Below are 13090 nucleotides of genomic sequence, written 5' to 3' on the forward strand. Positions count from 1 at the left end.
ATCAGGTACGTGAGTTGCATTTGCTCTTATTCCAGAATTGTCATGCGATTTCACATACTGTCCTGTGGCAAAATGGCATAGAGGAGGCCCCTTTAAAAATTCGAACAAACTAATTGGATATGCCGATTGGGCTGAACAAATAAGGTGAGTGAGTCAGACACACCAATTGAACAAACCAATCGGGTAAACGGGCTGAACGACCCAGTCAAATCAAATTAGCCAATCGAGCTGATTGAACAAGTCAAGCTGCGCAACAAACCTGTCCCTAGAGGCCACACCAGCAGCTTATGCTGCTAGGAATCGTGGATCAAGAGAAATGTATGGTGAGCCAATGTTGCTATTGAGCCAAAATGCCTCACCAATTTTGATCTGCATCATTTTCTTGATGAGTAGAGACCCCGTGAAGGGTATGAGCAAATGCAAGATGAAACAAATGTTTGACAAATCCCTGAGCCTTAAAATGGGCCACAATTTAACATATCAGCATCCTATCACTCGAAGGTAGATGTGTTGAATATGAATTGAACAGAATGAACCAAAAAAAAACGAACATAACATTCTTTACCTAGTTAGGCACATTATGATCAGGGTGGCCAGGAGGGGCAATGACTTGGCGCCTCTGTCGTTCTCGGAGATAAAGAACGGCCAATAAGCAAGCAAACAGAGTTAATATGGTAGCATTCCCTTCATCTAACAATATCTCATTTACCCATGCCTCTATCCTTGGATACAGTTCTGGGAATGAATCGATCATCTTAATCTGAAACAACAGAATAATTCGTCATAGAGCATAGCAACTAGTGAAATCGATAGTCAACCTGTAAACCTTATATCATTGCTTGATGCGAAATCAACATTTGGTTAGTTTTTATGATGAGAAAGAAAGGAATCTTACCAAGAAACCATCGGCATAGTGCTTCCGCATCCACAAGCTCACAAGTGCCAGCTTAACTGGTAACTTTGCTGCAGGATCAACCTCAATTGCCTGATCGTAGTATCTTTTAGCTAAATGAAGATCTAATGGAAGTCCCTGACCATGCTCGTGCATGTACCCTAGGTTGAACATGGCTTGGGCATTTGACTCGGACTGAGCATGCATATATGCCTCTGCAGCGCGTTCATAATCTCTGTCAGTTCCCTGCAAAGAAACATTCAGTGACATAACCGAGAATCTATCTTGTCAGAACATTCAGCGACAATAACTGAGAATCTATCTTGTCAAATGGTATGTAATTATGTATGATCATGTTGAACAAAACTATATTGCAATAACTTGATACAAGTGGCAAAAGGCGAAATCGCTCGCCCCCAGCGTCCCCGCCGCATCCGACCCCAGGTCATCACGAGGGAGGTAAATCACAGCAGCTGAGAGGGCAAGTGGTGGTGGGATGAGTTGCACAGGGTCCGGGGATTTACGCCCCGACAATCCTGTGGTTCAACCCCGTGACCTCATGTGGCAAGCATACCATCACTTACCATCTCGGATGACCCGTGGGGTTGCAATAACTTGATACAAGTTGCAATTAGCAGATGATGTTTCACCACAATATTTTTGACACTGTCACTGGCTGTAGCAGAATTTTGATCTTCCATAAATTTTTTTAATATGTTTTAACCTTTCTATATTGAATTATATTTTTTTACTTCAATTTTAGCTACATCCTATTCACATTTACTTCATTCTTCCAATTCTATCAAGTTTAAATCATGACTTAGTGTTTAGATCAATAATTGTGCACTTCACATCACCACCAACTCTATGTTAAACTATGAATCTCCAAGAACTGACCCAACCACATTACTAATATTTTTGTCATTATAGTTCACATGATATCAATATTATCAATCCCTTCGTCCAAACTTCTAGTTTCTTTGCCCAACCTTCAAAACCAGTCTTATCCTTAAAATATAACTATTTAGTAATTGAAACAATTTTTCCCCTTAAAACCTTTGCATTTAAGGGATGATTTCATTATTTTTTTTAAAAGTATTTGATGTCTTAGCATGTGAAATAATCGTTTGACTATTATGGCTTCTTAAATTAGGAACGATAAAACAAGATACAAATTATGCAAATATAGATAACGATATAGTAAAGGATAGAGTCTAATGGTGTAGAAGGATGCATATAGTTGACTCACCTAGTGGGATAAAACTTGATTGTTGTTGTTGTTAACTATTATGGCTTCTTAAAAGCAATCAATACTTATAAAGTGCAGCAAAAACCAAAGTTAAAACAACGCATTTTGTTTGTTTCTCACGTCCAAACTTCGAGTCTACACCTCTGTAGTCTGCATATGCTCTCCCTATGTGTTAGTATCACATACCCAAAGTGTACTTTAGTACTATAGTTTTATTTCTAATTCTCTTAACTTTGACAAATTATCCTTAAATATATTGAATTTGAAACATATGCCAACTATTTATCTAGTCTTTTTATTGATTCATTTTGTTTCCAGAAAGCATAATATGTTTATTCTTCTGACGTCTACCTATTCTAATCACTTACCTGAAAATGTTTTTTTTTTATAGTTGGAGTTGTTAGGCTAATCCTATAAGTGCAGACAACCTTCTTTACCTGGTATGGTCTACAAGAATATGAAAATATTTTGCTAGTTTTCATTACATAAGATGGTTTCTATCACTCTTTTGTTGGCTGCTGAGGCCTAAACCTTCTGCTTCATTTGAGTGCCGCACTGACATTGGAGATTTTCCTAGTTTATATTTCATCAGGGGCAACACCAACACTAAAAAGAAGATTAGGTAGAGCGACAAATGTTAATCTGTCCCAAGTTCAATCATAGCCCTTTTTCATGACTTCAATTTTAATCTTTTAATCCCACTCTCAGCCTTTGAACCTAACTATCAGCATGGAAAAGAGTAAAAATCCAACACCTGACTAGTGAAAGGGAGAGAAGCTACAACATTGTGGATGTGATTGGCAAGGAAAAGATTAACGATGAAGGGGCACCCTTGCACTCTAACAGTGAAATTCATAGCGAGGTCCAACATGACTTGAGTGATGTAACATCCACTGACCCAACTGCACATAAAGGAATATGGCAAGCTTACTAAGGCCAAGTTAAATTCTAGCCGTTGCTAGTCACAATTGAACCACCATATAACTACGGATCCAGTGCATTGACAAAGATTCACACATTTTATACAGTTTTAGCAAACACAAGTGCAAATTGTTAGTTCCTTTTCTTTTGAAAAGATTAATCTTAGTTAATTTGTTTGTTGTTTTTAACATGACAAACTTTTGAGGTGCAGCTGCAAAATTGAACCACAAAATAGGTCTTCAGGTGCAGATGATTATCCAGAATTCACAGCTTGAGGATACAGCAATATATCACTCTTAGATAACCAACTTCTAACTCTCTAATTTATACTAGTTATCGTATCACCTATTTTCTTTGGACAAAGGTAATTAGCCAACTCGAAAGGCCCCTTTTTTTTTTGGAAATGAAAATCTTGACAGGTTTTGAGGCAGTTAAGGTCTACCCTTACAGCAAATAAAGAGACACCACAGGACATAGTACATCACATCAGCCCATTTCCCTTACTATGCCAAAGCTCATGATGTATGAATAGGTGAAATAATGGAGGTTTACCGCTCCTTAACATGGTCTGAGGATTCACTGGGTTTTTATATTTCTTTAATCTATGGCCCGACAGTGTCAGTGTCTCAAGTGTCAATAGTGTCTAGAAGTATTCCCCTTGTTAGGTGAATCAGAAGGGATCTAGAAGTATAACTTATCAATCAGACATCAAATATTCTAGGTCTAATGAGCTCAACGTGTCCCACAGGACATCCAGTGAAGCTCAATCTCTTACACTAATGTGCATGATGACATTAATCAAGTTCCCACTACTTGAGTCAGCCATATAAATTGTACTCTCGATATTAATGTACATACAAATCTATAACACTAGTAATACAATATTTTTCATTGGTTTCCTCTACCACTAATAGTTTCAATGATAATTGATTTACCATGTCTATCTATTTAGTATACTGATCATCTTTTACCATATTGATATTACCAACTTATTTTCTCTCATTTTATTATCAACTGAAACTACAGATAAGTGATTCTAGATAGCGCTATTTTCATTCTATCTTTTCTAGTAACCCCACATATTCAACTTAACATTTTCATTTACTTTGTCACAACTTTTTGTACCTATTGCCATAGTGTAAAGTAGTTATAAGTGTGATCTTAAACATCATAATAATTATTGTAATGAGCACCCTCAGCAACATACAATCCTTTTTAAAGCTGACTAAAATCATAAGTAGAATTGAATGAAAGGCCTTCAAAATTAAAATAGAAACCATTAATAGATATGATATTTCCACTTGGATTGGACACGTTAATTCATGATTTGAAATCTCGTACTGTGCTGGATGAAAAGGTCAAAATGTATTGTTCTAGTAAATCACTGAAACTTGACACCAAGGTTCAAAATCTCAAGCCGTGTCGTGCCATAGTTTTAGTTTTTGATGGGAAAGATATTGTTCCAGTATCATGCCGATGCTCCGATGCATGCTTCTGGTGACGATTAGAGGTTGAAGGAAGTGAAGCAAAGGAATGAGACATTTGATGACGACAAAGATAGTGATGATGACAAAGAAAGTGGTCGAGGATATTAATAAGAAATTAGTTTCAATTACTGATAACTTACCATGTTTGGATTGCAATCACAGTCATATTTATCATTATTTTTATATTTATTATTACCATATTTATCATAATATATTACCATATTTATAATTATATTTTTCATATATTATCTTGGCAATATGTATAAATAGACTTGTTAGCTATAACAATCATCAATAATAAGCAATTGTCTTCGCTTTAGTTGTTTCTCTATTCTTTCTTTTCTATGTCTATGTGCTCAGGTTCTGTATTTCAACATGGTATCCACCTTCCTCTTTCCTCTCTTTTCTCCTTTTCTATTCCACCTACGTAGCACAGAAGACCCACCGCCATTTGCACGCCGATCTCCTCTTTTAGCAATAGCAAATCCAACATCCTCCCCTGCAACCTTCACTCTTTCTTTTCAGCAAGCAAGCAACAACAAACCTTCCTCTTCTCCATCCTAGTAGGTCTTCTCTTTTCTATCAAGTTTTGTTCTTCTATCTTCTTTCCTATTCTTTTAATGTTATTTCTCTTTATTTTTCTATAGTGCACTGTCATTTTTTTTTTCCTTCGGGAGATTTAGGATTTCTCTCCTCTCTTTTCCCTTTCTTATGTGTTTTTTTTCCTTACTTAAAAAATCAAAATAGTTTCTATCATCTCCTCCTTCCTCACCGTTCTCTTACTTCCCCTCCTTAATTTCTTCTTTCTTCGTTTTCCTTTTCCCAAGAGTAATACGAATTGATTTTTTTTTCTTCCCTTCTTCTCTCACCCACAAGAGTAGTCCCCCCCCCCCTTTATCTTCTCCCTCTCGCCATGAGCCTTCATCATGGTTGGCACAAACAAGTTTGTCTGTGCTTTCCTTGTTGCAACCATCTCCATCATCAAAACCCTATATCATGAAGGCCACAATCACAGTGCCCTAACCCCATTGTCACCGGAGCCGGTCCACCGACATCTGTCGCAATGTTCACAATCATGCCCAACCCACTGCCTCCTCTTTTTTTTTTTTCCATGAGCCACCTCTTCCTCTTCCCTATTTCTTCCCGTTTCATTTTATTCTTCCACTCCAAATCAGCCCAGCTTCCAGCAATCCTCTCCTCTTCCTGTTTTCTAGCAATATGAGTGGTAAGCCTCTTCTCCTTCCTCTTTTTCCAACAAGCAACAGGAATAGCAATTCTCCATTTCCTTCTTCTTCATGGCAGCATAGACAATTTAATTTCCTTCTCTTTTTGCCAGCAAGCAATAGGACCAGCAGTTCCCGTCTCTTTCTTTTTCTACTTTTAATTCTTCTCTACTACTATTTCTTTTACCTATTTAATTGAGCTCCTCAAATCCTCCATATTGCCACTCTTCCCTTCTTTCTAAGATCCTCGACGCCTTTGACATCGTTTGTCTTCCTTCAAATCAATTGTGAAGCTATTCAACCACTACATCTAAGCCAAAGAAGCACAGTTGAAATTTGCTCCTTCATCAATAGTAGCAAACTTGAATCCCTCCTCATAGCAACAATTCTTCTTTTGTCACTTCCTCCCCATTCTTTCAACATCAAACCAGAAAACTTCTCTTATCAATAGCAGTAGCACATTTCACTTCTTCTTCTTCTTCTTCTTCTTCTTCCCGTTTTCCAGTAGCAAGAGCAACACCTCTTTCCTTCTCCTTAATTTTGAGCACAACAAGAGTCTTCCCTGTCTTTATCTTCCTCACCCTTTCTTCTCCTTCTCCCTCTTCTTGTTCTTCCAGCAATGTCAGAGCCAGCAAACCTTCTCCTTCTCTGTCTCCTCTCCTCCTTTACAACAGCAGCCGCGTTATAGCTGCCTTTCCTCCATCAGGTGTTGTCTCTTTTTAACCATCTTCTAATCAGCCAAATAGCAAGTTTTTTTTCCAAGTTTTGCTCAGCACACAGCAGCAGATTTCCAGGAACGGATGCTCCAACAAATTCCAGCCACTAGAATTGCTGCTGTGACTCTTCTTCTTCTTCCAAAGTCACCAAGTTCACTGCCCTCTTCCAGAAATTCAGCAGCAGCAAATCTATAGCTTTCTGCTGCTCTTTCTCTACTGGTGGTCACTGTTTTAGAAGATTTTCTTGATCCTATAATTGGAGAAGGCAACCAAACTCAACGTTCGATATCTCCCAATTGAGTTTGTCGGGAGTGACGACGACAAAGATAGTGATGATGACAAAAATAACAGTCGAGGATCTTAATCCGAAATTGGTTTCAATTATCGATGACTAACCATGTTTGGATTGCAATCACAACTATATTTATCATTATTTCTATCTGACTTATTACCATATTTATCATAATATATTACTCATTATATTTTTCATATATTATCTTAGCAATATGTAAATAGGCTTGTTAGCTATAATAATCATCAATAATGAAGCAATTATCTTCACTTTAGTTGTATCTCTATTCTTTCTTTTCTGTCTTTGTGCTCCGGTTCTTTATTTCAATAACATTGTCTATACTGAGTGGTATCATATCGAGTTTCGATAATTTACCAAAATGATATGTTTCGATCATTTCACCCTGCAAGACAATCTCTCATTCTTATGCTTCATCTCCTTCTTTCTTCAACTCCAATTCATTATTGACACCATGTATCGACTATCGAAACATTGATACTATACTAAAGATTGAAACTTTGGCACAGCTTGAGATTTTGAACTTTAGTCCAGTTAACCAACAATAACAAAATACATTTTCATAAATAGTATCTCACAATCACTAAACTATAATTAAGCTAAAAAATGGAAGCAAAGTAGCAGCAAGTTAATTCATGCAAGAATGTAGCTTTTCAGAGAAATAAATAGGCAGAGATCTCTAGTAAGTCTAAAGCATTTAGCATGAATGAGTCTATGTGACTTCAACAAAAACAATATGTTCAATGCATTTGAAGAAAGATGATTGATATCAGAGTCAAGAAACTTAATATTCTTCAAAATTTCATTAAAGTATACTTACCCTGCCATAGTAGTATGCATCACCAATCAACAAAGCGGCATGTTCATTACCCTGCTCTGATGCTTGCCACCACAAAGTGTGTGCACGGAGATGTCTTTCTGTGTCTGTGCAAAAGTCAGATTCTCCCATGCAAATATTTTGTTCTCCATACTTATCAAGTATCCAAGCCGCATTGCTTTGGCCCACCTCATATCCAAGCTCCGCCATTCTATAATATAACAGAAGTGACTTTCCCACATCTCCCTTGAGATAGGACTCTAGAGCCCATCTTGATAAGGAACTCCAAGGTCCTCTCTCTGCCACTGTTTTGTACAACTCCGTAGCCTAGATAAAGAGAAGAAAATCTTATGGATACACCGGCACAGACCAGGATCACTTAATACAGAATACATGCAAACTGCATATGGAATTAAAGCTGCATATGGAAGTTCAGATATTTGTCCTCAAGGAACGTGATTTTCAGATTAACTCAATCTTGGTGCAGTTGCATCGTCACAATATGAATTGTTATTTCTTAAACCTTAATAAAACAAAAATACTAGTAAATTTCCAATGATGGGGGAAAGAGAGATATTCCATTAAAATAGTCAATGACGAGCATAATAGACAAGCAATAGAAATAAAATGAAGTCGAGGTTGTAGAATCAACTTGAATGCATTGATGCAGCAAGATAGACAACCATGTCTAGACTTGCAATCCCTGATATTGTTGGTTGAATAATAAACCATAAAATCATGAAACTATGGTAGTCAAAATTGCAATTAGAAACTTGGGATCTTACAATCTTATAATCCAAACTAACTTAAACAATCTAAATCCCAACTAAAATCTGAATTGGGCTAGGATCTTAGGAACTTATGACCCAATCCTATGTTTGCTTAGGATCTCAGTCTCAAAAACCATGACTAGATATCTAGATAAAACATATGCCAATTTAATTAGTTTTAAAGCTTGATATTTATATACCAATTTTTTTTGTCATGTCATAATTTGAGATACATTTCAATTATATATGTTTATTTTTAATTGCTCAGTTAAAGAATCATTTTTAATTATTGTTATTATTATCCATCGTATAACTATCATTTATTTAGTAGAAGTTGTTGCTTGTTGTATAAATGCGGGGACATCAAGAACTCTATTGTATCTATCATATATTAATTATTCACTATCTAGATAGTTTTATTTATGCTTAGTGATATTACAAAAATAGTGTTTTAAATGTCTATATTTATATTTATATTTAATGCATAAGATAAATTATCATAAAGTCAAATATAGTTCTAAAAGATTTAAACTAAATTATATGATCTTATGATCATAATCCAAAACTATGAAACTCTTAGTGTTCCTAGGTAGAATCTCGATCTTGCCATTCTTGCATGCAACATCACCATGAAAACTCGATTTAGTATGAATCTATAGAAGAATTAATCACCAGCAATTTTTCCCAAATGTTCATCAAGGAAATGCACGAAACTTTTACAAAACATTTCATAAGCAAGTGATTCATGAGACATCAACTTTAGTCTCTGTAGAAATTTAATATGCATAAAAAAAGGGCAGCCCGGTGCACGAAGCTCCCGCCATGCGGGGTCCCGGGGAAGGATCCATTGTACGCAGCCTTACCCTGCTTTTTGCAAGAGGTTGTTTCCAGGATTCAAACCCGTGACCTTTTGGTCACATGGCAACAACTTTACCGTCGTGCCAAAGCTCCCCTTCATATTTAATATGCATAAGATAATAAATAAAATTTTATGAGTACCAAACTTTTGTACTCTGGAAGAAATCATCATAATAATAATAATGATTCATAAACCAACTTTAGGAAAGACAATATATTGAAGAAATACCACTTGAAGATTTTTCTTGAAACCTATGCCTTTCTGGAACAACCTTGCAAGTTGGTATAGGGCCTTTGGCTGACCAGCATTAGCTGCCATAAGGAAAAAATTGCGGGCTGCTGCTATATCTCTTTTAACTCCAATACCCTTAAGATACAATACGCCAAGATTATAATGCCCACCAGGCTCTTTATTAGCAGCAGCTTTCTCAAAGTATTCTCTTGCCTGCATGATAAGTTAATAACATGGATGATTACTAAAATCAATAAATATTTAGACATCATACATTTTAATAGAAAGCTTGAAACAGGCGAACAAAATAAAATTATAAATTCAAGCACAGCCATACTACAGCCAAGAATAGTGAAGGCACAATTGGACCAGGAGCAAGTCGTCCCTTCCAGTTCAAATCTGATAGCATATTACCCTTGTAAAGAAACATGGAAAACTAACTCATAAAAGAAAAAAGAACCAAAGTGTTCTCCATTGCCGGAATAAGTTTATCAGCTGCTATTCTTATTCTATGAGGGTATCAAGAGAGATTAATTTCAGCACAATATTTGAAGAAACTAAGTTGCCACTTAATGTATGCTCTAACATAAATCTTTCCGTAGAGGAAGACCAAGAAGACAAATGGGATTAACACAGAGAAACAACAATTCAATTCTGCGATCTTTGCTGACCTTCATCTATCCCCATTTATAAACTTCGGCTGCTGATTTTTGCACGGTAAATACCATGAAAATCAAAATGAGTAGAGATTCCTATCGTGCTGAACTCTCTCTTTCTCATTAATATTGTCTCTGTAGAAAATGAGAATTCTGAATTCTGCATTATATTGCTAGCTTTTAGAATAGTGAAGTCATACATATGCTGAACTGCTCCTGCAGCAAATACTACATTCCAAAACTAGAAGGCTTCAGTCGGTAAGTATTCCTAAAGGACTTTAAGAACAGGTGTTGACTATATAAGACACTGCCTCAAGGAAAGGGCGGCAGAGTCAATTCTAAAAAGTAACAAAAGCTTTCTATGAGAACAACAGTATGATTTCCAGGTTGCAAAATAAATGTAACTCTGCAACTTTCAATTCAACTCATAAGTAGCTGGATTCGAACAAAATCAATTCCAACAAGTCAAATCATGGTATCAGAATAGTCGAACTCTTGGGTTTGAAGAATTTCAAACCCAAAATAGGAAAAAAAAAAAAGAAACATAGAAGAGAAGGATTTATAAGAAATTCAAGTTTGATTCGCCTTAGTGTAGTTCAAACCCAAGATAGGAAAAAAAAAAAAAACATAGAAGAGAAGGATTTATAAGAAATTCAAGTTTGATTCACCTTAGTGTAGTTCTTTGTCGCAACTCCATAACCTTTAACATAGAGGTAACCCAAACCATTATAAGCCGAATAATACTTATGTCTGGATGCAAGAGTAAAGCATTCAAAAGCCTTGGTGTAGTTCTTTTCAATTCCAGCTCCCCTGGCGTACATCTCTCCTAGCAATTCCATCGCTCTCGGATCCCCTTTCTCCGCAGATTTTGAGAACCAAAGCAGTGCCTTAGCATGGTCCCTCCGTACTCCCCTTAAACCATAGTAGTACAGAATACCGATCCGAAACATAGCGCCTGAATTACCTTTCAGCGCCTGGTACTCTGTGATCTGGAAACCCTCATCTGCCTCTCCTCGTGACTTCCTCAGCGCCTCCTTGTTTTCTTCCGTACCGCTATGAATCCGAACTGGCTCAATTACCGGAGGTTCCTTTGATATCAGGAAGGAAGCAACGGCCGCTTCTGCCAGTTCTGCATAGAGCTTCACAGCATTTTCATACATCTGCAAGCACAATAGGTCACTTCTCGTCATCATAGATTCAAGGAATGGCGAATGAAAGAGAGCGAATAAAAAAAAGGGTTTACATCTTGACGGAAATAGGTGTAGGCAAGGACCATCTTCGACTGCATGTTGCCACCCTCCGCGGCGAAGTGGTGATACAGGAAGGACTTGGGGCGGCTCTGGGAACGCACGAGGCCTGTGCCGTACAGGAAGCCGAGAGCGGACTGAGCGTGGGGGAAGCCAGCAGAGGCGGCGGCTTCAATCTCGGAGGCGGCGATCAACATATCGGAGGGGTCAGAGGAGGCGGCGGCGGCGATCATGCGGCGGATGCCGGAGGAGTACAGCGCCTCGCTGGAGTCAGAAGAGGAGTTGGCGACGAAGGGGGAGTCGATGATGGGCAGCCACGAGCCGCCGTCGTAGTCATCATTAGCTTCGGAGGATGGATCCGGATCTCCCAGATCATCCCAGTCATCGGCGCCTTCGGAGGCATCAGAGTCATCGGAGGCGGAAGAGGAGGAAAGAGAGTTGGCGAAATCTTCGTCGGTGAGGACGAGGAGGACAGGGCGCCGGGACGAGGCGAGGAGGCAGAAGGAGAGGAGGAGGAAGAAGGCGATGTGGAGGATCGCACGGCGTCGCATCGCCAAACGTGAAGCCTCCGAACGAGATCGCCGTGAAAGACGAGGAAGAAAGTGAAAGCGTGAATTGAACCAACCAAACGTTTTCAAGAGGTGTGCGACAATCCGATTGAAATGGAGTTGAATTGACAATTTTCAAGACAGCCCTAATAATTTAATAATATCTGGACGTTTTATGTACGGTAATTTAGAAAAAAAAAATAATCATAATATTAATTTTACATGTAATTCCATATTCAAAAAATTTTATTTATTTTGCATGTAATTCCATATTCAAAAAATTTTATTTTAAATTTTATTTGTTTTAACTTTCTCATATAAATATATTATCTAATTATCCGTCAATTTTTTTTAAGTAAAAAAATCTAAAAATAAGTATAATTCCTATTAAATTCAGCATTTTAAACTAGAATTGAGTATATTTTCTATTAAAATTGTCCCTCATATTTTTTAGGTAAAAAAATCTAAAAATAAGTATAATTCCTATTAAATTCAGCACTTTAAATTAGAATTAAATATATTTTCTATCAAATTGAGCATGACTTTCTAATTACCCCTCGAATTTTTTAGGTATAAAAAATCTATAAATAAGTATAATTACTCTTAAATTCAGCACTTTAAACTAAAATCGAGTATATTTTCTATCAAAATTACTCATATTTTTTAAACACAAAAAGTCTAAAAATGAATATAATTCATGTTAAATTCAGCACTTAAAAATAGAATCGAGTATATTTTATATCAAATCGAGCATGATTTTTTCCTACTTAATATAATTCTGCCTAAATTCAGCACCATTTAAAGAAAATCTAGTATATTTTTCATCTAATTGAACATCATTTAAAGAAAATCTAGTATATTTTTCATCCAATTGAGGAGGTGGAAAAAGAGGCATGCCCAATTTAATAGAAAATATAATAGATTCTATTTTAACGTACTGAATTTAAGAAAAATTATACTTATTTTTGAACTTTTTATACTTAAAAATATCAAGAGTAATTAGATAAATTAGTATCCATTATAATTGACTAAGGAGTGAAAATAAAAATTTTTATCAATGGGGACTACATGCAAATTTTCCCTTTTATTTATTTAGGCCTTCAGATGCGAAGATGATAGGTTCCGTATAAATTTTTATCTACTATCAAAATAAATAGATATATC

General features: G+C 36.6%; 1 protein-coding gene across 1 annotated transcript; it reads right to left on the minus strand.

Moving 5' to 3' along the window:
* Positions 1 to 408: 408 nt before the first annotated feature.
* LOC121996405 (ERAD-associated E3 ubiquitin-protein ligase component HRD3-like) lies at positions 409 to 12036 on the minus strand. The gene is made up of 7 exons (XM_042550369.1): positions 11375 to 12036; positions 10800 to 11291; positions 9473 to 9688; positions 7619 to 7942; positions 896 to 1138; positions 566 to 760; positions 409 to 454 (listed from the first exon to the last, which is right to left on the minus strand). Exons 1-6 carry the CDS (start codon positions 11927 to 11929, stop codon positions 566 to 568), a joined length of 2025 nt encoding a protein of 674 aa, XP_042406303.1. The 5' UTR covers positions 11930 to 12036; the 3' UTR covers positions 409 to 454.
* Positions 12037 to 13090: the final 1054 nt, after the last annotated feature.

This window comes from Zingiber officinale, chromosome 6A (genome assembly GCF_018446385.1).
Source record: "Zingiber officinale cultivar Zhangliang chromosome 6A, Zo_v1.1, whole genome shotgun sequence".
Classification (NCBI taxonomy): Eukaryota; Viridiplantae; Streptophyta; class Magnoliopsida; order Zingiberales; family Zingiberaceae; genus Zingiber; species Zingiber officinale.